At 41.4% G+C, this 27,721-nt stretch overlaps 1 protein-coding gene across 1 annotated transcript; it reads right to left on the bottom strand.

Annotated features, from left to right (window-relative positions):
* Positions 1-174: 174 nt before the first annotated feature.
* LOC125318304 (cytochrome b-245 heavy chain) lies at positions 175-22,252 on the bottom strand. The gene is made up of 13 exons (XM_048288905.1): positions 22,171-22,252; positions 19,799-19,894; positions 18,303-18,413; positions 14,401-14,485; positions 13,309-13,454; positions 12,370-12,560; positions 8,690-8,819; positions 7,682-7,774; positions 6,106-6,359; positions 5,640-5,802; positions 4,668-4,814; positions 3,358-3,482; positions 175-2,678 (listed from the first exon to the last, which is right to left on the bottom strand). Exons 1-13 carry the CDS (start codon positions 22,213-22,215, stop codon positions 2,552-2,554), a joined length of 1,713 nt encoding a protein of 570 aa, XP_048144862.1. The 5' UTR covers positions 22,216-22,252; the 3' UTR covers positions 175-2,551.
* Between the last annotated feature and the right edge of the window lie 5,469 nt (positions 22,253-27,721).

Genomic DNA, 27,721 nt, shown 5'->3' with positions numbered 1-27,721 from the left:
TTCACAGAGCAAGTCTGAGACAGCCCTGACTTTTAGAAAACCTTGCTGGTGCTACTGCAGCAGGGTCCTGGTGCCTGATAGCCTTGACAAAGCTGCTGAGTACCATGTGTAGTGCCTCAAACAAAGGTGAGAGGCCACTCCTTCTTCCCAGGGCAGCCCTTTGGAATCAGCAACTTGACAGCAAAAGTACCAGTTTATTGTGAAAGTGACCCTTTCCCCATCTCTGAGAGAAAACCCCCAAATACACAGAAGCAGGAATTTTTCAGCCAAAAGCCAAGCTGATAGCAATGGTCAGATTGCAAGCAGTGGCATTTGGCCACAAAAAAGGACTGTCCTTGCAGCTCACCTGTAGCCCACTACCCTTAGGACTCAAACTAGTTTGTTTCTTATATTTGCATTTCAGTGCTGTCTGTTGTGCTCTTGCACCCTAGATTTAAGAAAATATTCATATTCAGATCATGACTGATTATGCATGGCTTGCTATTTTAGCAGGATTTAATATAACAAACTTTTGAAAGAAACTGAAAGACTCTCACTTATTCTTTCATATGTTTTAGGAAGACAATGATTTATTAATAAACACAGAATTACATTCTCTGAGTTCAAGGTGACAAGCCCTGGTACAAGTTTGCAGCTGGTCAGAGAACATCACTGCAACTGACTAATGTAAGATCCCTGTTGTTTTAAGAATAAACATGGCAATATTTAGAAAATTAATGGTGAATTAAAGTACACTCCTCCAACACTCTGATGATAAACATGCTGTCTCCATGTGACCTCTTGCAATTCCTCTTTGCCCACTTTCTACGATTATAAAAGCCTGATCACAATTCCATTAAAATCAAGGGCAGATATTTCAGTGCTCTTTGCACAGGATGAGACCCTTAATATATTTCAGCAGCGATATTTTTCACTCCACAGAAGTTTTTTTGACTATACATATGTTCCATTCTGACTCAATAGGTGTGTTTCAGACAGAATTACTTGGATTTGAATATGGCCATTCTGAGGGAAAGAACTGTAAAATTCCCACCAAGAGTTGATCTTTGCCAACATTCGTCGATAACTGATATTAATAAATAGGAACTGGTAGGCTTTCTGAAGTAGCATTCAGAGCCTGGATAACATTTTAAAATGCTCTAAAGGGAGAACACATCCTGTCTGGCAAGCTGAGGTGTAAAATATGCTGCATGCAAACAGATGGCTGCACAAGCTTGCCTGAAATTGCAGAAGGAGAATCAGCCTTTCTTCTGTGGCTGCAAAAACCTACCAAGAATGTCTTGTGCTGTGCAGGAGCTAATGCAGGGCTTGGCTGTGGAGTTTAAAAGTCACTAAGCAGGCAGCTGGGACAAACAGGAGACATGGTATACTAAACTGTGTCTTTTTCAAGGCTTTTTGCACTTGCATTTTCAATTTTTTTTCCTATGCTGCTGCTTTTAATACTTCCCCCCCCCCCCCCTCTTGCCAGTATTAAAAGTTTTTGTTCCCTTTTTCTGTTTGTTTTTGAGAACCTGCTACCTGTAGTGTACACACGGAAGCCCTGTGCTGTGTATGGGAGTCTTGTGCACATGAGAAACTTTACTCACAGCTGTTTCATAACTGTGAATAAATTGACCATTGCTTTCTCAGAGCCTGTTTCAGCATCAAAGAGGAGCAGCTGAGCAATAGGGCCAAAGGCACTGCTTGCATTTACAAGTGCTTCAGAAAATACCCGTTAAATCATTCAGCAGCAGCTTGTTTCAGCCTTGAAAGTAAGAAATGGCAATCTTGAAAACACAAAACCTCTTCTTGTATGGATCCCCGCTCCACCGTGTGCCTGAAGATGTGAAACCGAGGGTGTTCAAAGCAGCCGAGCAATGACTCACACGCCAGGTGCGGGACTTGGATTGAATCCGTCCTTGTCCTCCCTCTGCAGCTGGGGTGGCTCTCGGAAGCCCAGGGGGTTCCTTTTCAGTTCTCCACTTTCCCGAGGAGAAGCAACTTCTTCTCAGCTGCATGTTGCAGTTCTCTCTTGCAGAGGAAGTTTGAGGCTTATGTTGGAAGCCTGGAAGGTGCTGGTGCGCAAAGTTTTCCTCTTGTAAGGAACTAACTTTCCCAGTCACCCTTTTCCAACTTCCCTTGTTCCAGGGGCTGGCTGCAGCCAGGATAAGCTGTCTCCTAATAGCAAGCTTTATGCTAGAATGCTTTATTGTTTAATAGCACTAAGCTTTATGAGTGTGAATTGGCTCCCCAAAGCACACGGCAGCCTCCACTCTTAGCAGTCATGGTGAATAATAGGAGGATAAAGGCAGTTAATTGAGGGTAAATCCCCTCACACAGACAAAGAAAACAGATTTCTACTAAATAGCCAGCACACAAAGGGCAGTGAAAACTTCCCTAAGGTAAAACTTGACTCTTTTACTCTACCACAGAGCCAAAATAATTCCCAAGAAGCAAAGGGACTTGCGTTAAGTGTAGCTGAAATTTACGAGCTGGGCTGTCCTTCCCAGACTCCAAACAGACAGAGTCAGTCTTTAGACCTTGCATTTAACGACTCCCACGTGCTTGGGAGCTAGAAATTTTCTTTGTTAAAAATGAAGTGTACTCCTCGTGGGTCAGCTTCTGAGTTGCTGATGCTCTGCTTGTTGAGTGTGTCAGCCAGGCCCTCAGGGCCACAGAGAAAAACACCTATTCTGGAGCTGTTAAGAAAATGAAAATAGGGTCAGAAACTAGGCACGGAGCAGCTGGATATTCTCCATGTAAATAATTTTTATGTTCTATAGATGAAAGTTTTTTTCACAATTACAGGAACTGAAGTAGAACTGGATGTCTACCCCTTAAACCTTATAACCCCTTAAAACTTATTGCTGCTTCTAAAATAAATGCTGGGCTAAATCTCAGCCTAAGTCAGTGAAGAAAAGTTTATTGACCCCACTGAATCAAAGAAATAGAGCTTCAAACAGCTTATGGCACAAATTCTTGAGAGGAGCTGTTCTGGTTTTTCCTACAAATTTTGGGTGGTTAGCTAAAGGTCATCCATATTCAGATTTGGTTTTTAGAGGTAAAAAGTGGTTTTGGGTATTCCTATCTACTTCAGCTGGAAGGTTAGGGTTAGTTTTTTCTAAATATTCTGCTAGTAATTAGACACTCCAAGAAGTATCTTGTGAAAAAGAAACGATTTTTTAAAAAATTGTAGGTCAAAAAAATTTGGTCAAGATCATAGATCATGTCCATGGCCAAAAAAAGAATAGAAGACACCTGGAGGTAGGTAGAAAAAAAAAATGCGCCTCAAATTTTATCAGCTAAAGGAGCAAGATTGTGCTGTACAACCATTAAATACAGGAAGTCCACAGACACTATAAATTTGCACAGGTTTACCCAGGATGCTTCCCCGCAATCGTTTTGAACTCGTTTTCCCAGTTAGGTCTTCCATACAAGGTTTTCTGTTTCAGTCCTGTAATCACATCCTTCTCTTCTTCATGATGCACTACGAAGTGAGTGGCCTGTGGGAAAAGAAGCACAAAGGACAGTTAAATACAGCAGCATTGTGTTCTTGTTAAAAAATAATAATGAGGTCAATACTCATTGGATTGTTTCCCTGACGAGATTGTGGAATTTACGGTGTTTTGCAAGGAAAGCTAAGATTGATAAAATCCTGACTATCAGTGTCTACCCCTTCCTTCTCTCCACATTGGGTGACCTCAAGAGTTAAAGCTACGAAACATTGAACCCAGCAATTAATTGTGGGAGTTTTTTGCAATGAACTGGTTTAGTCTAAGAACTCCAAAATAGGGCTGCAAATTGAAAAAAACCCTTTCCTTTCAGATACAATAACACTACTTCCTTGACCATAATTAAGTCCTGCCAGTTTGTTCTCTGGGAGGTTTGATCCATATCAGCAGGTCTTGCCTGTGTAACTTCCAGGTAGACCAGCTAAGTCAAGTAAAGCCAGAAAGAGAAGATGTGGTTAAAGGCATAAATTCAGGCCTTGCAGAGTTCTGCAGCCCTTTTGCATGAGACAAAAAAAATTACAGGTAACTTTATCCCTAAGGAAAAATTGTGGGTCTTTTCTTCTTTGCTTTCTGCTTTTTTGATATTGCATATGTGATAGCTTCCTTGCTGCTCCCCCTCCCTGTCCCTAGCTGAGCTATAGCACTTTGGGCACATGGTGAATTTTGCAATGGTGAGAGAAAAGTGGTATAAAACATCACTAAAAGTAACAGAGTGAGAGCCTTTCCTGACTCAATCACACATTCTCAAGTGTCTGCTCCTCTGCGCGCCCACAGCAACTGGCCAGCACAGAACCAGACAGAGAACTCATGAGTCCTGAAACAAATATGCTGCTATTGCTCAAACTTTGTGCATTGGCTTCCCTGCTCCCTAAAGCTCTTAATTACATGCTTTAGGCAGCACCAACTGTTTTAGAGACATGTGCATGGGCAGCTGAGGTTGCTCCTGTGAACAAAGCCTGCCTCCCACAGAGCACAGCCAGAGTAAAGCAGAAAGGAAGTCAGTGCACATGAACAGCGGATCCCACGTAACTTCTGATGGATAACACCTGTCTGCATTCAAAACTCTGAGAGCCAGATGGATGCCCAGGATAAAATATCATTTGAATAGTTATGAAAACAGATTTGCTAGCATTAACTCCAGTTTTATGGCAGTGATATCCTGCACTATGTGGTTACCTGAGTTTCATCCCAGCCTGTAAGGCAGATGTTATAGCTCAGAAAGTCTGCATTATTCCTCTCCTGCATTTGAGCCTCCAGAGATTGCAAGAGATCAGCAAACCATTCAAAGGCATGAGTGTCCCTGCAAAGCCAGTAAAAATAAATCTGGAAGAGACAAGAATAAACTGTCAGGGGACACAGGCACTTATGTTTCCCGGGTTTATGTATGCTGACAGAATGAGGGTTATAGAGTTCTTGTAGAAAATGTTCTGAACACTTCAGTAGATGGATAGGATGGTATTGAAGCTACTCAGGAATTTTGATGCTGGGAGGGTTATAAAGCTGAATGACTGACTGCAAGAACAAGGAAATAGCTTTCTATTTATCTTCACATTTTTAGTTTGCAACATTTCCCCACTTACCTCCTTGTAAAACAGTTTGTTAGGACATAAATAAATGATCTAGAAGTGAACTCGCTTTCTGTCTGCTGGCAGGCAAGATAAAGTAGGTAACAAAACCAGTTCTGTTCCCTGAATTTGACCATAACTGCAAAGTGTGACCCCACATCTCTGCACAGGGAGTTTCCAGGGGCAGGAGGGGAGAGGAGGATGCTTCCATTGCTCTTCCACTGATGAGAAGCCTTTCTCTCTGTGCTGGCAGAAGGAATGCAATATTTGCCCAGGCTGTATTAGCGCCTTGAACTTTGTGTTTCTCAAGTAGATGAACACTATTTCCACTGCAACTGGAAATCCCCAGGGCCACAGTCAGGATTAGCATGTGTAATTTGGCTTGTAGGCTATTTCTTCTTTCGTTATGTTTTTGCTTTAGATCCTCCTGCTTTCCTCCTGCTAACCTTGAGAGGCAAATGGACTCTTCTTTCTTTTAGGACTCATGCATGCCTGGAGCCAGATCACCTTTGCAGTGCCTGCTTTGATTTAGGCCCTTGGACCTTGAACAGCTGCAGGGGTTCTGGGAAAGAGGACACAATACCTTCTTGAGCTTTAGGTTGGTGGCATCATGGCAGTATTTGTACCAGACAGACTTGAGAACAGATGCAAAGGGGGTGACCCCTATTCCAGCTCCAACCAGCATCACAGTTTCATAACTGAACACGTCCTCACTTGCTGTTCCAAAGGGGCCATCCACAGCTATCCTGGAATTGAAAGTATGCTTATTAAATCAATAATGAATATTTATTAACACCATGTAAAATACCAGTAAAAAAGGGATTTGTCTGCTGCAATGCATATTTGGACTGAATACTAGTCAGCAACAGGAGAGGTGGAGTTTATAGAAAAAGCTGTAAAGAGGCGAAGAGTTGATAGAAAGAGCTGTAAAGACCCAAATCTGTGTCACCATTTAAGGTTTGTATCACTGGTGCCATCAAATTGGTTGAGCAAAATTTAAACTGTCATAGGTGTTTGTTGATTTTACCATGGAGACTCTTTGTACCTACTTGGGTAACTTCCATGCCTCCTGGAATTCTTGTTTATCACACCCACAGGCATTGAACAAGCCCTCTGTCCAGTCTCCTACGATACGGACATGAATGCTGAAGTAATCCTCTTCTGGAGCAGAAGTCAATGTAAATGGATGCCATTCCAGTTTAGACACTGCTGGACATTTGACAAAAATGTATTGTCCAACCTCCATCTTGAAGCCCTTTTTCATCATCTGGAGCTCAATTGTCTTGAAGGGATGAATGACCACCTACAGTGAGAAAGGCAAGGGGGAAAAAAGAGAAAAGAAAACGTCTGTTTTCACTAATCACTGGTATATCTCACTGATGTATCTATATCCACCATCACTAACATCATCCTCTGCTATGAGAGCAAGGAAAGCTGGTAAAATTTTCTTCCTAGCAGAACTGAGAGGGAGGAACAGCACCTGACAGGCAGATGAAAGCCTGAAGAGAATGCTGATGTTTTGGCTGAAGTATTTTTTCACACCACACTTCAGTCACTCCAAAGGGAACAGGCCAGGCTGGCACATCTTGTAACACATCACCAGATCCATGTGTGCACACTGTTAATTCCAGCTGGACCTTACACATGGCACAGAGCACAGTGTTAATGGACCTGACTATAAACATAGGGGCAAAAACGTAGGGCTATCCCACAGATAGGCACACAGATAGGTAGTACCACTGAAAACAGATGTTTTCTGGTTATAGTTGGGTGGGACCTTGGCTATTCTTTAGCCAAGAATAAATAGAAACAATATTATAGAAGCAAGACCAGTAATTCTGTCACTGTAATTTTTAATCCTAAAGTTTTCTGCCAAAATTATTTTCATTTTTCAAAAGAGATTTGCAAGAGGGAGAATCAAGTCTCTCTGTCTGATAATTTAGGTATTAATAGTGGTGTTTAGGATTGTGAAGGAAATTTTCTGCCAACAGGGCACTAAATAGACACCACAGAAATATAGTGTAGAATATCACAGGATATTTTGGTAAAAGTACCAAAAGCACACTAATATTTAGGAGCCTTCCAATGTGTCAGCACCATTACAGAGTGTGGTAGAGACATCTGATATCATCCTCCAAATGCTGCCGTGATTTGAACAGGGTGTGTCCTAGGATGGAGCACAGTGCCATGTGAGGAAATTACACTGGGAAAGGCCAGGATAGTTTTCATATGTCTGAAGTTAGTGCTGTGCTAATTCGGCTGTCAGAATTTCAGAACACACCATGGAGAATGGAAGCTCCACGTTAGATTTGGATGAGTAAAATAAACATCCTCTAACTCATTTTCAGGGGTCATTGGTTCTGGGCCTTAAATTAGTCTCAGGTCTGTGAAATTTCTGCATTGTGGAATTTTTCACCCAATACAAAGAAAATTCATTTCTTTCCTAAGATTCAGTCCTGTGCCTTAGCTAACTTCCTCCTCTTGCTCATTTTTAGAGGCTACTTTCAGATGTCAGAACATTCCTTTCACTGATAACTTTGTTGTGTAGGAACCTCTGGCTTTGCTGCACCCTTTGGGAAAGAAGGTGATGCTTTGCTTGGTATTAAGTGTAGCATCAGCACTTACCTTTGTGATAACAACCTTCTGCTGTGACCTCCAAAACCGCACCAGCCGCTCACACAGGTACAGAAACATGGGACCTACCACCCACTTCCACGTCTGTAGGCAGAAGAGAATAAGTCAGGTGATGAAGATCATAGAATCATGGAACAGTTTGGGTTGGAAGGTATCTCAAAGATCATCTAGTTCCAACCCCCCCTGCTGTGGACAGGGACATCTTCTGCTAGACGACATGGCAACTTAGATCAAATCAAATCCTGGAAAATCTATAAGCAGAGGCGAAGCTCAAGTAATCCATGTTCTTTATTAATCAGATGAGGGAATCCTTAAGACACATGACACCTTCAAAATTCTGGTCAGAGAGGGAATTTCTTTCTCCATTGAGAGTTGCAGCTGGACTTTAAGTTTCTACTAGAGTTACAGCAAGGTATTTTCCTGTAAACAATTTTGTCTCTATCTAAAAGTGAATGTAAATAAGTGAAATGTGGAGTAAAATTCTTAATTTATTATTGACTCAGGTCTGTATTACTGCAGTAAAAGATGTGGGTTTTGTTAACAGATCAGTCTGAAATGTGAAAGAAAAACCAGCCTAGTTAGTCAATAAAAACTGAAGCTTCAATTTCACATTTCCAGGGTGTTATTTTCTGTTAATGATCATCAGTCCATTAATAATGTTAAACTACTTATTATGAGAATTATAGAACTTTTAGATATCCCCAGAAGCAGTTTACTTTTTGGATAAGCATTTCTCAGATACCAATTGCTCTTTTGCTTTATCTGTTAATTGTGTTTATTTTACAGCACACTGAAAGTGTGCTGTCCGTCTGGAGTCCATTTCTGGTTATAATCCATTGTGTCAAAATCTATTGCTACATGTAAAGAAAGCTGCCACTGAAGAGTGCTGAGGGTTACATGGCTGTTTTTCTCTGCAATTGCATGTATTATTTAAGAAAAAGAAGAGCAAACTGTAAACATTTTCAATTGGATTTACACTCAAGACAGCTGTTTTCTTACCATAGGAGGATTCCCTGAAAACTGGGGGATTGGGCAAGCCCCATTCTTCCCCCAGTGACTGAAGTTCTTGTAGCAAATCTCTGGGTTATGTTCAGCCAGACTTTCAGCTGTCTGTCCCCGTACAATACGACTGGAAAAAAAGTAAAGATCATTAAGGCAATGAAATTAAAATGAAAGTATCTGTTCCTTATTGTTATTCTATTTATGTACTACTCTGCTTATATGGAGTTGTCAGCTTCTGCAGTGCTACAGCTTTCATGCAGCTTTACCGCTTTAATCCACCCACAAAGTTACCATGAAAGAAATAAAAATGGGGAGGGAAGTTTGTGGGATAAAATCCTCATTTCAAGATTAGGCGAGGAACTGAGAGTTACATCCATTACCACTTTCAGGATGTGGTCACAATTAGAAAGCTTCAATCTTTTCTGAGTTATCCTGCCTTTTTCTTCAATTAAAAAAAAACCTCGACCAAAAAAAAACCCAAACGAACACCAAACAAAACCACCAAAAACCAAAACCTGGAATGGACAAGTAATCAATTTCCTATTGACCACTGAAAAGATTTTTTCTGCTGTTTATTTCAGAAATTTGGAGATCCCTTTCCAACATACATTCTTCCTTTGGCCCTTCCTCTAATGCTGTGGAGCAGCTTTTCAGGTGGTATGAATGAACACAGATGCTTTTGACACAAAGCAGCTATTGCAGCTATACCAGCTTGCATCAGCTGATTACCTGGCCTCTAAATTCTTACTTGGTTGGGGTTTTTTGGTTGGGTTTTTTTTTTTGGTTGTTGTTGTTTGTTTTCTTATAAAGAATCCTGACTGATCCAATACAGATTTATTTCCAGTGGCAGACCTGGTGCCGAGAGGTAGTTTCAGTTTCAAGGGTCTTGTTCACTATTTCCTGCCTCTCTCTGGAGTTCTGTCAACCTCAGGATCTTAGTAGAAGAATTCAGGTTACGATCTGCTGAATTTTCCCTAGAAACAGTCTGCTTCTGATCAGGCTGTTCAGTTTCATGCCAATATGGTTCTGTGATATCTTCTCCCCACGACTTCTCTTTCTGTTTTTCTAGCTCAGTTTCGGTGGACTAGACTACATTTCTGATATTTTAAAAAACCCCCCATGGTATCTAAGCCATATGCATACCTAGCTCCATGCGACAGATTTTTCAGATGACTATTAGAAAACCTCTGCATAGTGTTGAGAGATAACATATTGCTCATAAATATTACTAATGAACCTCTTCTTCATTAAATGTTTGATTAATATCCTGTCTGAAAAATAAAGGGAAGCAGTGAGACTGTCCCAGGGGCATCACGAGTTGCAATTTGCAGGAACGTCAGCAGTTACAGTTCACTTCCCCACTAATGACAAGGGGTTCAGCTGAGCCGCCTCTGGGATGAGTTATGGGAACAGGAGGAGTCCATTTCCTCCACTGCCCACCCCATTGCTTAAGGGAAAGGGGCCCTGGGGTTTTTTTTGCCTTGCTCTATGGTCTGTTCAAGGTTTGACAATGTCAGTACCCTGTACAAGAGAAAAGAAAAGCTTATTTCCCCTTATTAGTCAGTGTAGATGCTCTTTCTAGTACTGTAATTAAGCTCTCAGCAGTATAACATTATAATTACTTCTTCTTTGGCTGAAAGTTTTTCTTTAACTTAAAAACAGAGTGAACTGCACCTCTGTACTCTCTCTTTACATTTACTATGATGGGAAATTTGGGATATTTGTCTGTGACACAGCTCATGCACAAAAACCATCAGTGTTACGGAAGTGCTGTAACAGCTTGTAACAGACAAGAATTATTGTACAGGCAAAAAATCAAATCAAATCAAAGATTGGCTTTGGTTGGAAGGGACCTTAAAGATCATCCAGTTCCATCCCCCCTGCCATGGGCAGGTACACCTTCCACTAGACTGGGATGCTCAGAGCCCCATGAAACTGGCCTTGAACACTACCAGGGATGGAGCATCCACAACTTCACTGGGCAACCTGTTCCAGTGCCTCATCACCCTCACAGTAAAGAATTTCTTCCTAATATCTGATCTAAACCTACTCTCAGTTTGAAGCCATTCCCCCCTGTTCCCTTGTAGATAGTCCCTCTCTATCTTTCTTGAATCTGCCCCTTTGATGCTATCAATAACCTTTGGCTCAGCTTTCTGTGTATACACAGATGTGTGTTTGTATAGATACATATGTGTGAGAGCCTTCTCTCCCCTGAGACAAACCTGCATTTATGCCTCTTCCTAACATGTTACTTTGAGATTGTCAGGTCATACTCATTCCATGATACCCATCTTTGCACACCTGAGATGCCTTCCATGAGTGTAACAAGTTCATCTCATATTTCTCAGTGTATTTTCTCTGAACTCAAAATGTCATTATTGCCTTAAAGGCCAAATAAGTGAGGTCACTGAGTTCACAGCCAGAAAGCATCCTTCCCTCTACAGATGAGAATATTCCTATGTTTATCTGCTTCCAAAGGATAGCTGAACTTCGCTGACAACCACTGCTGCTCAAACTCTTGCCTTTTCATTCCAGTACAATTAAAATGGTGGGAGTACAGTGAACATCAAAGTAAATGAAGTCAACTTTTATGAAATACATGCCCTTCACTGACCTCTAGGAAGAGCAATACTTGCTTTCTGATAGCATTGTGCAGTAACTACTGGCAAGTTTGGACATTGTGTCAGTAACTATACAATATTTGCTTCAGAAAACATGAACCTCTTGCTCTTTTCCTTCCACAGGTTTTGCTCAAACCCTCTCCTTGTTATGAAAATTGGAATGGACAAATATGCTGGGGGTGATTCCGATCTGCCTTCTATTTTTGTTCTTCCTGTTTTATTCTCATTTCTGTCTTTTTTATAGCACTAATGGACTGAAAGGAAGTGGTTTTGAATAGCCATTTTTGCTGGGCATTTTTAAAGCACACTTTCTATTGCATGAAGAATTTCCTTTAAAATGGACAATGTAGTGTAATTATGAACTATTGCAATGTAGCTTGGATACTTGAGTCTTTTTCCTTTATTCATCTGGTCTTCGGTTTTATGAAGTGGATCTAAAGTTCACTTTTCTAAGTGATAAAATTGTGTTTGTAGAGCTAAAACTGTTTCATTAGCCTTTTCAGCTCTTTCAGAAGAAGATATGGAATGAGGCAACAGCAGAAAAATTTGTTTGGCATTTGAAAATTAGAAAACCTTACAAATGCCTATATCCAAGTGGAAACAGCTAAAAATCTATTCTTAAATGCTGCTGATATTAGAATTTCATCCAAACCTGAAACATAAATCTATATTACTAGAGTTTTCTAGACTCCATGTAGTTCTTATACTGAGATCCTCTTACACACATGTGTGTGATGCAATTCCTTTTAGGAGAGAAAGGTAAAGAAACAAATAGAAAGAGAAACCTTGGAAAAGAGCTTTACAATTAAGATATCAGAAGAAGTTGAGTGCCAGAGAGCTTAGGTGTGTCAGAGTCACATAAAACCTCCTGCATGTGGACATCTTGTTGCACATATCAGTGAAAGCCTCTTGACTCTCAGAGCCTGTATTGGCCCATCACTCCCAGCAAAAACAACCACTGCTCAGTGACAGAAGTCCCCACACTCATGTGTGCAGGGGGCTTTAAATAAAGATTCAGTAGTTATCAGATATTTAGTGATACATGCAAATACTTACCCAGCACCGTGGATGACGAGGCCAATAAAGAAGATGACAAAGAGATGGTGGGTGTACCAAAAGACTTCAAAATATGACCTCCGGATAGTTTTGGTGGATGAGGTGATGATGAGGATGAGAGCCAGTGTGATGACAACCCCAGTGATGCCAGCCAAGTATGTGAAAGCCACATATAGGCCCCCAATGGGGTTCTGTGAAATAATTGCACACGTTGGTCTAAGGAAGCGGTTGCACCAAAGCAGAGCCAGTTGAACCACCACTCACCAAATCCTTTACCTTGTTATAAATTTTTAAGTCATCTGATGCCAAAATCCCACTTCATTTTTGTTGCACTGCAGATTTACCTTTACTAAGGTAATTGGAAGTAGAGAGAAAGGGCTTTTCATGAATTAACACACCAAACATGGTTTCTTACTCTGCCATGGCTCAGCAGGACACGTTTGGGGAAGATGAATACATTTGCACAGCTCTGGTGTTAAGAACTGGAGTCCTACATTCATATTTTGGGAGCTAAATGAAAACTCTCCATTTTCTCTGGTGTTGCACAGCAGTGGGATTCATAACTCATGCAGAGTTTGGATGCTCAGTGCTCTTCTGAGGAGTAAGCAAGTCCCTTCTCTTCTTTTTCCCCACTGACCAGAGCTTAAGCTGTCCAGCTTCAAAACTTTAGTCTTGATTTCTGTGCACCTTTCTGAGTGCCATGTCTGTCTAAGTCAGAACACTGCTTTACAAGGTATGTTTTTATATAATGTTTTAAAACTACTTTGCAATCCTCAGCTGAAAAAGTTTAAAGTATTACCAAAGTTCAGCAAGTATGTGACTGGCAAATATAGAAGAATGGATTCTACAAGGTTTTTCTGCAAGATGCCCCAAACCCAAACCCAGAGGCACTCTGCTCAAATGGTCTAATATGACTCTTCAGAGTCTGATGTCACTTACCCCAATAGTTTGTCTAAAAAAGTTGACATAGCTTTCATTTGGTTTGTCTCCAAGGCCAGAAAGCACAGCTGCCAGAGTGTCTTTCTCTTCCACACGAGCTTGCACACTCCACTCGACGTTGAATAAGTGTGCAATGGTGTGAATTGCTAGGAGTGACAGGAAAGGAATAATCAGCACTGACCACAAGTACTTGGTGGTTTTGGGTAACATTTGAAACTTTGTCACATTTGTCAACTGCAGCTTAAGAGCTTTGCTGCTCTTGCCCTCTTCATCACAATTTCAAATCACTGATGTGTTTTACTATTAAAGTTTTGACACCTGACTTTTACAGTCTTTGGATGGTGGAGGGAAAGAAGTAAAGGGAAATTTCCAGCATATTTTTGTTCAACAAAGGCTTTCAACAATTCCAGCAGTAGTACCCTAACAAATGGGAAACTGAAGCATGGAATGGCTTAAATTACTTGTCATGATCATTCTCATCCAGGACTGCTGTAGAAGAGCTGAGAAGTGAATCTGGATTTCTTTGGGGTCACATTTGTTAGTGCTGCTTTGTTTTGCAGTTTTGCTAACAATCATTTGTAATATTCTTGCTGAGCTGAATGCATCCAAAAATCTAAACCAGCTGAGGGGTTCACACTAATTCCACTACAAGTTTTTGCAGGGTAAAGCTGTACAGTGCTTTTCAAAATTTGAACCACCTTCTATAAGCAGATACTTACCTTCAAAACAGGTCCAAGTTTTTTATATCCCTTTTTAAAAATAATTTCTATTATTTGTTTCAGACATGCCAGATAAGAAATAAGTCTAAACAAGAATTAAATCCAGGGTATCTGGTTCTCAGGGCACTGCTAAACACCTTTTATTAAACTGTTATAAATGGTACTGACGGTTCAAAATAAAAGTATTTTTTCTGGTTTAATCTTTTGCTCTCTGCCAGTTAGCACATGTTTGGAAGCTGATTTAAGCCTTGGCACATGCTGACTCCTTTAATGAAATCAGGCTTCTTCCCATATCCTTAATAACTTGAATCTCACCTGGATTCCATGTAAATACCAAAGAAAGCAATAAACAAAGAAACATTAGAGTACCAACCAGTGTGAAGGGCGATCATCCAGGCCACCATTTTGTGAAAGGTGAGGTTTCTGTCCAGCTGTCGTCTGATACGGGTGGAGCAGCACTTTGGGTTTGAAGAAAAAAGGTATCTGAAGACTATTTGTGTTGTCTATGCACACTTTTTAAATGCATGGACAAAAACAAAGGCACTGAGCACAACAATTGCTGGCATTGCTAGGAAAGATCTAGAATTCCTAAATATAGACAGATAGGTATGGCTGTCTCCTGTCTTTCAGAAAACAGGAATTACATATGACGTTTTAATGTGTCCCACTGAAACAAAGTATTTGATAATGAGAAAAAATTTAACATCCAGTAGGACAAAGGAATGCATTTTGTCTGTTTTAAATTGCGCATTACATACAGAAGGAGGGATCACAGTCTGACATGTCAGAGTGACTGCTTTGGTAGCATCAGGCTCCTATTGTGGTTCACAATCTAGAAACAGGCTGCAAAGTTTGGGTGTAACTGTCTCAGGGAGCTCCCACCCCAAATGTGTTAGTCACCTATGGCGGTGATATGAAGGCATACCTTCCCCAAAATACAGGGTATATTTCCCAGGCATTCACTTACAACTTGGTTTTGGTGTTACCCAAAAAGAAACAGCAAAAATCTCTGCAGATACAAACCAAAGAAATTGGTTCTCAAGAAAAACAGAATGATATTTTCATTACTAATGATGAGAAGTTCCTAACAGGCCCCATCTGAATTGTGCTGCCATCACTGGGAGTTTTCCTAGGACTTTAAGTTCCTGTAAAGCTGCCGTTTGCTGTCTCCACTCAGTAGAAGGCATGACTGTCATGTGTTGTATGTTTGCATTGCGTTTCCTGAGTGGATAAGGGAAGAAGACACTGTGCAAACTACCACAAATATTTCCTCAGAAGAGGCAAACACTCTGGGGCTGCCACAATGACTTCAGACCACAACAACAACCAGGAGAAATTTGGCCTTTTTGTATCACATCTATTGAGAGACAGTAAAAAAGATTGTAGAATAAAATGTAGCACAGTGAGGCAGTGCTTGACTCCCTGGCAAAAGCCACCTTGATCTGTGTAAGAAGCGGATGCCAAGCAATGGCAGAGGGCTCCTGCTGCCTTCAGTCGTGAGGCTCATTAACAACAGTGATAAATACAGCAATGATGGGCACACAAAGACAGCACAGCTATTCTTTCAATTAAAACCAAATAACTTTGTAACATATGATTTCTGGGTGGCAGGATGGAGAGCGCAAGATTTTTCAGTACATTCCTGTTGAACACTGTGTTTGAACAATTCTTTCCTCTTCTTGACCCCAATGACAATGTTGGGAAGGTCACCACTCTTCCAATAAGTTATTTGACATTTAAATGATTTTTCTTATAGACCCTTACAGCTGTTACCTTCAGAACACAGCTAATTAGAGACAACAGCACAACAAGCACAAGCACCTGTGCCCCTGTGCTAAGGCCACCACTGTGCTACCGCTGCCAGTGGCTCACTGGACTGTGTGTGTTTTGCTTAAGACCTAAAATTACATCCTTCCTGAGGTGTAGCTTTACTGCAGAAAAGCAACTGAAGCTAAACAAACACCAGAGTCCTGTTTTATGCCACTCCCTGCCCTCCTTGCTCACCCTCAGAGCCCTTTGCTTCCTCACTCCCAGCTGTCAGCAGGAGAGTGTGCTGCCAGCAGGCAGCAGGAGTGGAACTGTGTCTCCCTGTCTGGGACTCACTTTGATGCTGGGTGTAGCCTGAGTGACTCTACCACTGTGCCCAAGGCAGAAGGACTGACTCTGTAGCTTGAATACCAAGAGGGACAGCTTCCCCAAGGTCTGGGTTAGAAAAGTTAAACTACAGATATTAGGAGAGAAGCAATCTACAAGTAGCATAAAGTCCCAGCTGGAGTACAATTCTCAACACCTCAAAACCAGGTTTTAGCCTTCCAGTAATGTCTCCAGATGTATCTTGAGCTCTTCCACCACTTTGACTTCAGAAGACCCTGCGAAATCTCAAAAATGCCTTGTATGATCAAGAACTCATAATTATTTTCCAGTTGCATTCATCCATAGCAACATTAATTCTTTCTAAATTTATGTTCATTATTGACTTCTGCAGCCAGAGGAGTCAGCTCTGAATTTTGGCTGATACTAGCTGCAGTATTCCTTAGGGCAGGGGAATAACAACTTTAACCCTACAGCTTTATTTACTATCCTTTTTCCTTTTACGTACATGGAGGGTTTGGTTGTCTGCTTTTGTAGCATCCCAGGATCTGAAGGAGTATAGGAAAAGACTGAAAGCCTGACATGTAGTTCCAACTTTATATTTCTAAGTGTTATTCCTTAGAAAGCCTAGAGCACTGGCCTTGCTCCTAAATGTAATTTAAGAGTTTAATGTGGCAGACACATCTCATTTATTCAGCCACACTCATTGTGAGGATGTATGTACTAGATGGAAGTGCAGCCTCTTTTGTCTCTGGTTATTTTCTTATTGCTTCATATCCCACTTTCTTCCCTTATGAAGGACACTTGAAACACTGCATCTATTTTATCACTTCCTCTTCTGGTCTGCTTTTTCAGCCCCCACAGGCTGTCTCATTTGCATTAAAGAGTTTATACTGGGTTTAGAGATGAAAAGCAACTTCTGGGAACTGGTTTTGTTGATCGTGTTTATGTTAAAGCGTCCCAAAAGAAAGGAGGAATCATTATACATTTGGAAAGGCAATTCATGAACTTGAGGAGAATATTGCTTTTTCACTGGACCATGGCCTGCATTGTCTGCATTATTTCTGCTGTAATAGCCAGAAATTTAGATTTTGGCAGTGTGATACAATCAGTACTATCATAGGAAGCCTCTCCAGCTGTCACTTAGAATCAGTTGTCCTTTTCTTAATGTCAGTTCCCCAGTGCTGTGTATACCCATCCGCATTTGGGAGCTAGAAAAAGTCAAAAGGCCTGCGAACTATTTCATCCTAAATAGAAATGCAATTCAGACAAGAAAGAATGTAATTTATGAGCCAACTGAAAAAATGTCCCATTTTGAAAGTCTATAAAAGGCTACATTTACCTTAAAACCTGAGCATGCAAAGACAGCAGACAGGTGTGGTGGCCAGTGAACATACATTACAAGGGACAGAGAGTTCTCAGTAAGACAAGTCCCCAGTACCACAAGAACCACTTCATGTTAGGGTGACCAAAATGGCTTCTCCCAGGATGCATTGTTCTGTTACATTAATCTATCCCAGTTTGAATTCCCCTGTTGCCTGTCAGCCTCTACCCCCCTCGTCATTCCCCCAGAGTTCCCCATTGGACCCTGTTTCCTAGTCCGGCCTTTTCCTTGCCCCCAGATAAAACTGTGAGTTTTGGGATCATGTTGGTGTTTGCCTCTGCAGCCTTTGACAATGTAGCAGCAATAAATGCTCCTGGCAGAACGCACCCAAATGCCCTTCTGGACTCTTTGCTGCCGACTGCAGCACTGAACCCACCCGTGCGTCTGTGGGAGCACGCGGGATCCCACGGAGCTGGGCAGGGACAGTATTAGACAGGGGCTAATATTTCCCTAAGTTGGTGTAGCATCAGTGACAAACAGGGTGGATGTGGGTGAGCACCAACAGCTGCTGCCAGCCAAAAGACAGACTTTGCATCCAGGGCAGGACCATGCCCAGGAGGCAGCAAAAAAGGGAGGACTCAAAGGAGACTAATTCAAAGCTGAACACTCAAAAGAGCTCTAGATACCCCATGGGCATTAGACCTCCATCTTGCTCACAGCTCCAGGCTTATCTGCTCCTTATAAGAGGACATCCTCAAAATATGGTATATTTGGGGAAGTTGGACAAAGTTTCTCGGTATATTTGCAAGGCTGTTTAGGTTATTATCTTTCTAAATTTTGAAATTCTTTCTTCATCTTACCGCACTTGATCCTCTGAGGAAGGAGAGCAGGTTTCGACATACTGGCAGCAGAATCAGCATGCAATTGAAATTCAGGCAGGCTGCAGGGGCCCTTGCAAGAGCCAGAGCACGCTGTAATTAGAGAGATGCTGTTATTAAATGCATCACCTAAGACATTATTCAGGGCGTGGATGGGCACAGACTTCATTTATGTATTATATTGCAACTTGTAAAGAGTGTGAGATCTAGAGTTCACATTAACACCGTGAGTGTTCAATGGAACAATGCTCTGATCAAGTCAGAAACACACGTGCAGGCAGAACACACTCCTGCAGACAGACAGACACCTTCTGTTTTCGGTTTTGAAGTAATATGGTTGTATAAAAAGCTCTGGCAATCAACAGTCAAACACAGGTGCAAATCTAAGCCATTAGTAGGGTTTTGTGTCCCAAGGCTGTAAAGAAAGTCTGTGGTTTCAGTTTGGTGGGGTTATGGTAGATGGACAGCTTATAAGGGAAGTGGGTTAAGTTCTCTGTCAGTAAAGGAGTCTACAAAAATTCATTGCTTCAGCTTTCAGGAATCTGTCTCCTTAATATTGGTCTTTACACCCTGAATTATTTAAGATTTTTGAACTGTTTGAAATGAAGGAATAATGACCATATTAATCCAAAAGCAATGAAGAGAAGGAAAAATAATGTTTGCTCTCCTTGCATGGAGACCCTTTTAGGTTTTAGACCACAGCTGTTTGGGGTCTACTTATCCAAGCACAAGTCTCTGTGACTTCAAAGGCAACTGCACCATGATTGCAAAGGACAGGATTTGATCCACAGACCAGAAGCCATATGTAGAATGGGATTTCATGCTTTGTAGGATTAAACCACGGCTTTGCAAATCTTTGGCAAAATGCTGTGCTCTGTAATCTGAAGCTTAGGCTGATTTTTATGTCTGTGATCAGGATTTTAAAATATGTGAACAAGTTAATTTTCCCTGTCATTTGGTCATGACCCGTGGTAGCTTTGGAAGCAAGTTTGTAGTAGGACACATAACGCTGCATTAACCAGTTGGATTATATGGAGTAGCCCAGGATCCAGGATCACTTCACTATTTGACTACCACTCACATGCTTGATGAATATATGTATGATGATTGCTTTTCAGAGCCAATATCTTTATAAATTATTCACGCTCTGAAAAATAATTGTAAGGGAAAATGATTGCACAGCAGTTCAATGGCAATATTTTATTCATATTTTGCTTAATAAAGCAGCCACAATTAATGCTTACTTTAATTATCAGGAGCATAATAGTTAAGTGAAAACATCTTTAGAATGAGATCTCTCTATTTTGTGCACCAGCTTTATGTTCAGAAACACTGGACATCTGTCTGCATTCAGTTTGCATGTGGCTTCTAACTCCTACATGAGCCTGCTGCTCCAGCCACTAGATCTAGTTTTGATCAACTAAAACTATTCAAAACTGCTGTGTGTCCTGTCTATGACAAAATAATAATGTACTTACGCCAAGGAGCACCCTGGTGTAGAAGAATTTTGGTGGGACATCATACACAAGATAGTACCACCAAAAGAGGAAGACATTCAAGCCCAGCCACACAAGCTGAAAGAGAATTAAACAGGAAGCTTACAGTTTGTTCTTAGAAATAATCCATCTGAATTTACACAGTTCAGGTAAGAGTCAGTAGTTCCCTGTGCTGCTGTTTGCACAGAGAGCTGTACTGCAGGATATAAAGTTTTCAGCAGGGGTGATAGAAATCTTTCGGGTGTAAATGGGCTCTGATATGTGAACACAGGGTACAGGAGTGGCAATAGAGCAAAATACAGCAATGTGCAGCTGAAATATTTTCATAGGTCAAGGAGTTTAGACATGGTGCTGTCAGGACTGTCATATTACAAGTGTTTAATTTAATTAAACCTCCAAATACCACTGAAGGTTAGGGACTCTTCCAAATGGCAGCTCCACAGGCACATTAACCTATGTGAGAGGAAGACTTGGAAGCTGTGACAAAGAAGCTTGAGATCTAAATTTAGATGGGCTAAATTACACATAAGGCTGAATTCAAGAAGATAATTTTCTCACATTTAACACATCCTGTGGTGCAGGTTTTTTTAGGGAAAGAGTTTATTAACTCTTAGGCAGCTACAAGTCCATCTAGCCAAAAAGATCATAGTGAATCTGGATATTTGCCCTCCTGGAGCTGGTTGGCTGATTTCACATCCCATTTTGAAACAACTCTGTGTCACTGCACACTCAGTCTAAGTATACTAAGTGGCGCATGAAAACAGAGATAAAGTCTGAGAACAGGGAGATACCCCAGGAAATGTGACATTACAGTCCCTTGCCCCTCCTAACCCATACATTTTGCTAGTTCTTTAGCACAAATGACATTGGAAAAAAAACTTGGGATTATTTCAGAACTTTAAAATGTAACTAAATACTGGGAAATGAAGGGATTTCCATCAGGGTAAGGCAGTATTCAGGAAATCCCCCAGTCCTCATTAAAACACCAAGCTCATCTCAGGATTAAGTGCTTGAGGTACATCAGTAGAAATGGTGTCTTCCTGTTTCTGCCAAGCACTGGACAGCTCTGTGCCTGCTCATGTGCAGTAAAGATGTAGAGGCCAAAGCAGAACCCTTGGGTAAGGTTTCCAGTGATCTCTCCTTTTATCTGGTTTCTTTACCGGTATCTCAGTTAGTTTCCTTCCCTATTCCCTGACCTTGTTACAGCTTTGAGGTTCAAAAACCAAATTCCTTATTGAACAAAATAAAGGCCTCTTACTTAATTATTTTAATATTTCAGTTCTGGTGGGGGGGAAAAAAAAAAAGAAAAAGCCAGAATTCACCTCTTGGTAGTTTCAACTTCCTCAAGTCACTGAAGGTGACAGCAAACACTGTCACTCCCTTTCAAAGCACTGAAGTGCCACAGCTATGGGGTTATGTTCCTAAATTACGAGTTAATACACAAGTACACAGCAGCAGGAATAGTTATTGGACTAAAGATGCTCACATTTCAGTCACCACAAGCATGCAAATTCTATGCCTTCTTTTTCTTCCTCTCAATATTTACATCTACTAACAACACGCAGCCACGATACATGAACTGCTCTTACATTTTGGTGTTATGTTTTCAATACATATATGTATATGCGTATATGTATATAGGTATACCTATAGCCCTTGTATCACACTGTGAAGTGATAAAAAGAAAACACTAGAACATAAACTCAGTTTTCTCCAAGGAGGACTGCCCTGCTTACTCCGTAGCACTTGTAAATGCACCTGGGATTTTCCACACTTTTAAATCTTGCTCAGAGTTAATCTAACCTATTTTCACAGCCCCTCTATGAAAGCTGTAAACAAATTCCATTCAAATACTAGTTGTCTTAATGAAGGATTCATGAATCTCTGCTCTAAATTCTTGAATCTGACATTAATAAATATTTTATACCGTCAAGACACTTTGCTTTCAGTATAAACGTTTGCTTTCAGTAAACGAAATGCTTTCAGTATAAAGTTTTTATATATATAAAAACACACACTTTTGTTCCTAAAAGTGCAAGAAGGGGTCTTAACTGCTTTCTCTGTTGAAGTGCATATAGTTAAGTGAGTTTTAAAGTTATTTGTTTCGTTTAACTAAAATATTTCTAACAAATCAAAGTTAATACATGATCATTTCTCAGTTAACAATGAAACCTACATCAACTGAGATACCAGAGAGCTCCTTAAAAATTATTCCCTTGAAGCATTTCCCTGCACTTGCTGCCCCAGTTTCAGCATAATCAGGTGCATCTCTCAGTGGTACAGTGAGAACTGCTTAGCACAGCTTTCTGCAGAACTTTTTACTATACACAAATCACAATAAAAATTGTACTTACAATGACAAAGATGGACAGTCCTTCATTCTCCACCCAGTTCCCCATGGCTGCCCGAGATGTGTGTGCACAACAGCCCCACTCTCTCTGGGACAGCCTCTACGTCTTCTCTCATGAGGAAGTGAGAGCAAAAGGTTGCAGCACCCTGTTTCCTTTCTCATTCATTTAGGAAATAAGTTAACCATTTAATCATGACCCCCGTTCTGTTTCAAATATGTTTCTACCATCTTTACATATAACATTTCATAACTCAAATACATATAAATTGTTGAAATAGATTTTTTCTTTGTGATACAAAGGATAGAAAAAATTGTACAACCAGTCAGGTTTTCTGCTAAAAAATGTATTGCCACTTTATATAACTTTTAATGCTGAAGTGTAATGTAGAAAGCACAGAAGAGTTACCTCTGCCCAGACCTGTCTTTTTTTTAATCATCTCAGGACTGAGATGCAGTTCATGCTGATCTTTGAATTACTGGAAGAGAAATAATACTAGTGATTATTTATCAACAATGTCCATGGAAACTTCAAAGAGAAATCTAACATTCCTCTTTGTCTGGTACATTCAAACCTTGCTAATTCCTTTCTGCTCTGGCCAAAACTGAGAACGTGTCACTGGATAACCTATTTTTTCATGGTTTTGACTCTTGCAGAATCCCCTTTGGTTTCCATCCCAAACAGATCACAGAATTATAGAATGATAGAATGTTTTGGGTTGGAAAGGACTTTAAAAATCATCTACTTCCAACCCCCTGCCATGGGCAGGAAGGCCACCCGCTAGCTCAGGTTGCTCAGGGCCCCATCCAACCTGACCTTGGATGCTTTCAGGGATGGGGTAACATTTCCAGGGATGCTGGATATCACCAGAGGGTCTGGCCCCCATATTTTTGTTTGTGGAGGTAGCCTCTGGAAGTTAAATAGTTGGAATGGCTGGGGAAGGAAAGGAGGGGGGCAGTTCTGATTCGTGGATGTCCATTCTTGCAGTGAAGACCAGCCCACTCTCCCTGCTGAGGACTGGCAGTGTTCTCACTGCCTTTTTCTTCTCCCTAGCTCAGGACAAGCAACTTGTGCCTTCTCTGGGGTTAGTCAGTGCAGCTCTGCCTTGCCTGGAAGCTCCTCAGGCACCATAGCCCCTGAAACATGAATTTGTTGGATCAGGAGGTTTCTGGCAGACCACAAATCCAGCAGGGGCTGATCTTGGATCAACAATTGCAAAGTCTGATGTCCTTTTAAGAGCCTGAACACAGACCATGAAACAGAGTATATTTCAGCTGCCCTCAGCCTAGCAATTACCAAATGCAGTAGCTGATCTCCCTGCCTGAACTGAAAAGAAAGGGCAGAGGTGCTGGGCCCTTCCACAGCTGTTGAATTCTGGTGCTCCCTGATGCTTGTGAGTTTTCTGTTAACTCCGAAAGTGACGTGACAAGCACAGGAAACTTTGCCTGTTGCTGCAAGTGACAAATTTGAGTAGAAATGGTACCAAAACCACCCATGCATCATCCCTGATTTAATTCTGGTGGTTCCACCTTCTAAATGAATGAAACATCTTTGCTGTTACAAAAACCCGAATATTCTATACTTCGTACTAATTTGGAAAATGCATCCTGTACAAGAAAAAACAGTGTTGGCAGCTGTGTGTTAATTATGTAGGAGTGTAAAACTGAAGTATGCAAAAACTTAAATGCTATCTCACTCTGTTTATAAAATTTATTTCAAGCTAGTTGATTACATACAGCATTTTTCATCCTTCTTTGTGCTGAAAAGTTCAGGAACACTGATCCTTCTGCAGCATGACAGTATTCCAAAAGTATTCATGTCTCAGGGTTCTTCCTTTCCTCGCAGTAATTTTACCCCATTGCATAGGAATTAATTTAGTTCCTGTCCTTCTCTGTGCAATAATGGCCTGTGTATTGCTGCACAATTTAATGCCAGGTGCTTGCAATAGGCCTAGGGGTTTCACACATGTCCCTAAAAGGGACAATGAAAAATTCTGCAAGTAAAAACCCCAAAAAAGAGAGTGATGTGAAGAACAGAGAGAGAGATCCAGCTCCTCCTTCCCATTAGCAGGAGGAAAACCAAGTAGAGACCTTGATTAACTTCTTTTTATTTTGTAGCCTGAAGTCTTTATTTTGAATGCTGTGCAATCACTGTTTACCAACCTTCCCTTCATTCTACACCAAAGAGGAAGAAGGAAACAAGGGACTTGTCAATCTGTCTTCCCTGAAAGGACTCTTCACAAGCAGCCTGAGTCTGTCCCTGGGTGCACTTGCCTTCACTCCAGGGAATGACATAGTCTGAAACTTCTGCCCTTTCTGTTTTGTTTACAAAATAAATGATTCCATGCTGAGATGAGGGAAGAAAAGGGGATGGATATGAGCCAGGGGAAAACATATCAGTGAGACTCCAATAAGGACTGGCAGCTGCTTCTAGGTCTTTGCTGTACATGCAACTCTCAATGCAGTTCCCTGCTCCAGTACTTCCTCACTCTTTTGCAATGATCATGAGAGACCCACGCGCTGTATTAAAAAAAATCCATGTCTGATCCAGACGCTGTTTGCTGCACCAGTCTTGGCTTGAAGTCAAGCAGCACCACCACAAAACAGGCTAGAATGGCTGCACACTGCTGAGTTAGTGGAAGGAAGAGCCACCACCAGCAACGTGCCCTAAGTACAGACAGAAATTTCATTTCATTAAGCAGGCAACAGTTTCCAGGAAGAGCTGGAGTAAAGCTGGGACAGCATAACCTCCCATGCATAAAGGCAGAAGTAAAAATAACCGGGCTTTGCATGGGACTGAGGGACAGGGAGCCCAGATGGCAGCCCATGGGCAGGCTACCAGCTTTATGGTGTGCTAATGCTGCTCTGGAACGCAGCTATCATCTGTTTGCGAGGCTTCTCTTCCCAGGGCTGCAGACCCACTTCGTTTACACGTGCTGGTGACAGCCAGGGTAACTCTTCTCTGCCAGGAGAGAGGACTCCACCGGCGATTTCCAAGCACCTCGGAAGGTGGGAGAAGAGAGAGGGCAGTCTCTCCTGCGCCCGTCTCGCCCGGCTCGCCCGGCTCGGCAGCCCCGCGGTGCCACCCGCCGGCAGCGCCGGCCCCGCACCGCTCAGGGGGACGGAGCTGGAGCCCCGCTCAGTCCGGCCCGGGCCTTCCCTCCGTCTGCCCCTGCCCTCCTGTCTCCTTTCCTGTTGCACGCCTGTTCAAAACCACTTTCCTGCTTTTCCCTCTCTCTTTCAGCGCTGGGCTGTCTAATCCCATTTCTAATTAGCAGCTCATGATCACAGTCTGGGAAAGGACCTCCAGAGATCATTAGCCCATTTCCATTCTTCCAAATAGGATCTGCTGAAGCTGCATTACTCCTGACACACGTTTGCATCCCCACTTCCACAGCCAGAAATAAAGGAGGTGCCTCCAGCCTGCTAGAGCTGTGCTGTGGTAGCTCATGATCGTGGTATCAGTATAACTACACATCTATAGAAGTATTCCAGTGTCCCCCTTCACACCCAGGAACAGCCCCCAGGTGTGAACAGCCCAGTGCCCAAACCCTGTAACACAGGGTAACATTACAGGTCTTTACAATGCTGCAGTTTGTCCTGTAAAATACAAAGGAGTGCTGTGATACCTTTTTTGTTGATTTTTCTCTCTCCCAGTCCTCAGTGTGGAGGTGTGGGGTGACCCTGCTCAGTTAGATAACTGTCCACAACCAGACACCTGACAGACACAGTCCTCAGCCCTGGTTTTATGTTCATTTTCAGTAATATATTAGAGAAAACACCGAGGAATGATGTCATGTTTAATGGACACGTCTAAGCAAGATAACATGATACAATAAATTATGGCACCAAGGAAGAAGCTTTTGCTTTAAAATTATCCTTCAGCTAGAGTACTAAAAGAGGGTTCATCCCTGTGCCAAGATTCAGCATAAAGCCTATATGCTGCTAAATCATATCTAAACTGCCTCTTATTATAGAATTACACAGCTCCAGCCACACAATCACTGGATTTATATGTTTCCATTCACTCATCTGTCTTGATAACGCTTTTTTACTTCTGGATTTTCCCTGATAACTTGGACACTTGCCTGAGAATATCTCACAGAGCGCTATCTGGCTTAATTTACACTCAAGAGAAGTTTGGAAGCAACCATCCATCTCTTTGGGAAACTCAGTGAAGACACAAGTGTCATATAACTTGAGCTTTGAACTGAGATGAATTTCTTCCAGGTTAAATTACCACTGGATTAGTAGTTATTGAATCTTCCTATTGCAAGACAGTTTACAGCAGTTTATTCATACACAAAACCCCCCTCCCTCCTGTCACCCATTTTTAGCACTTCCAGAGAAATCACTTTGAAAAACAAAATTTCAATGAATGGGTTAGATTAGGGACTACAGTTTCCCACAATATTATTTATTCATTTGTTTTCTTGTATTTATGACTTCTTAGTTTAAGTTTTGATGGTTTAATCATATTCTGCTATTTTCACTGCTCAGGCTTTCATGGGAGCAACAATAGCTGGAGATACCTAATTTCTTTCTCAGCTGGATTTAGAGATCCTTCTCTCACGTAGCTTTCTACCAAAGCTCAAGGAGCTGTGTCCACCTTGATCAAAATCAGAGCTGTTGACTGCTAATTACAGTGACGTATGACACTTGCATTAAGGGACACAATGCCATCTCCCTGAGACTTTTGCTACCTGGCAGGGACTGTCTGCCAAATCATGCTCCAATCCTTTGTCAGTATTTTTCCCCCATATAAATACACTCCTACACATGCTAAAATTGCATTTAGTTTTCTATTATACTAGAATTTTTTTTGAATGAGTGATACATTTAAGACCATAAACAGTTTGTTGTTAATTTTAGACCTCCCACTAGTAAAACTTCCCTTTCCCTAGTGATTTTTTTTTCTTTTCTTGCTTGAAGAGACAACTGCTCACTTGCTGTTGTGCTCTGGAAAGAACAGTGATGTGTAGATTATTAAGATAGCAGCTTAAACACATAAGCCCTTGACTGCTAAAGGACACTGTAGGGCAAGTGATTGATAGTTGATGGCTAATAGATTCCTGCTTGGTGTCCTTGGGGGTTTCCACTGCATTTTGTGCCAATCTCTCACTGGCATTTGAGTTGTCTGATGAGTTAATGCTACAGCATTCTGCAGCCTTCCCTGAATTTGCCTTACCATCAATCCTCATGGCACAACACCAGCATCCTCACTGAGGCCTGTATTTCATGGCAAGGCAGAAGTAATTTTTCACTTATTACATTCCTTGCCTGCTCCCACCTGATAACTTGTCTTCCCTGCAAAGTTTCTCCTTTCCCTTTCTTTCGAATCTGAGGAATCTTGGTTCATTTCTGATCCACACAGCCAAATCACCATGAACAAGGCTTAGCACGTGCAGCGTCCCAGGTTTCTTCAACCTATAATCCTTTATCTTTCTGTAAAGGGCAGATTTTTTCAGCATATCACATCTTGTCAGCTGATGAAGAAAACAAGACCAAAGCAGGAACCATCCAGCTACCATGTTGTTTAAAAAACTATCTGATATATT

This window comes from Corvus hawaiiensis, chromosome 2 (genome assembly GCF_020740725.1).
Source record: "Corvus hawaiiensis isolate bCorHaw1 chromosome 2, bCorHaw1.pri.cur, whole genome shotgun sequence".
Classification (NCBI taxonomy): Eukaryota; Metazoa; Chordata; class Aves; order Passeriformes; family Corvidae; genus Corvus; species Corvus hawaiiensis.
This window is presented reverse-complemented; position numbering and strand designations above follow the sequence as displayed.

Excerpts from the sequence above, each read along its gene's own strand:
- LOC125318304 (XM_048288905.1), bottom strand. The coding sequence starts at position 22,215 with ATGGGGAACTGGGTGGAGAATGAAGGACTGTCCATCTTTGTCATT. Across the intron at positions 12,561-13,308 it reads TTTTTAGACAAACTATTGGG|AACCCCATTGGGGGCCTATA; the intron begins GTAAGTGACATC and ends ATTATTTCACAG. Across the intron at positions 7,775-8,689 it reads TTTCAGGGAATCCTCCTATG|ACGTGGAAGTGGGTGGTAGG; the intron begins GTAAGAAAACAG and ends TTCTGCCTACAG.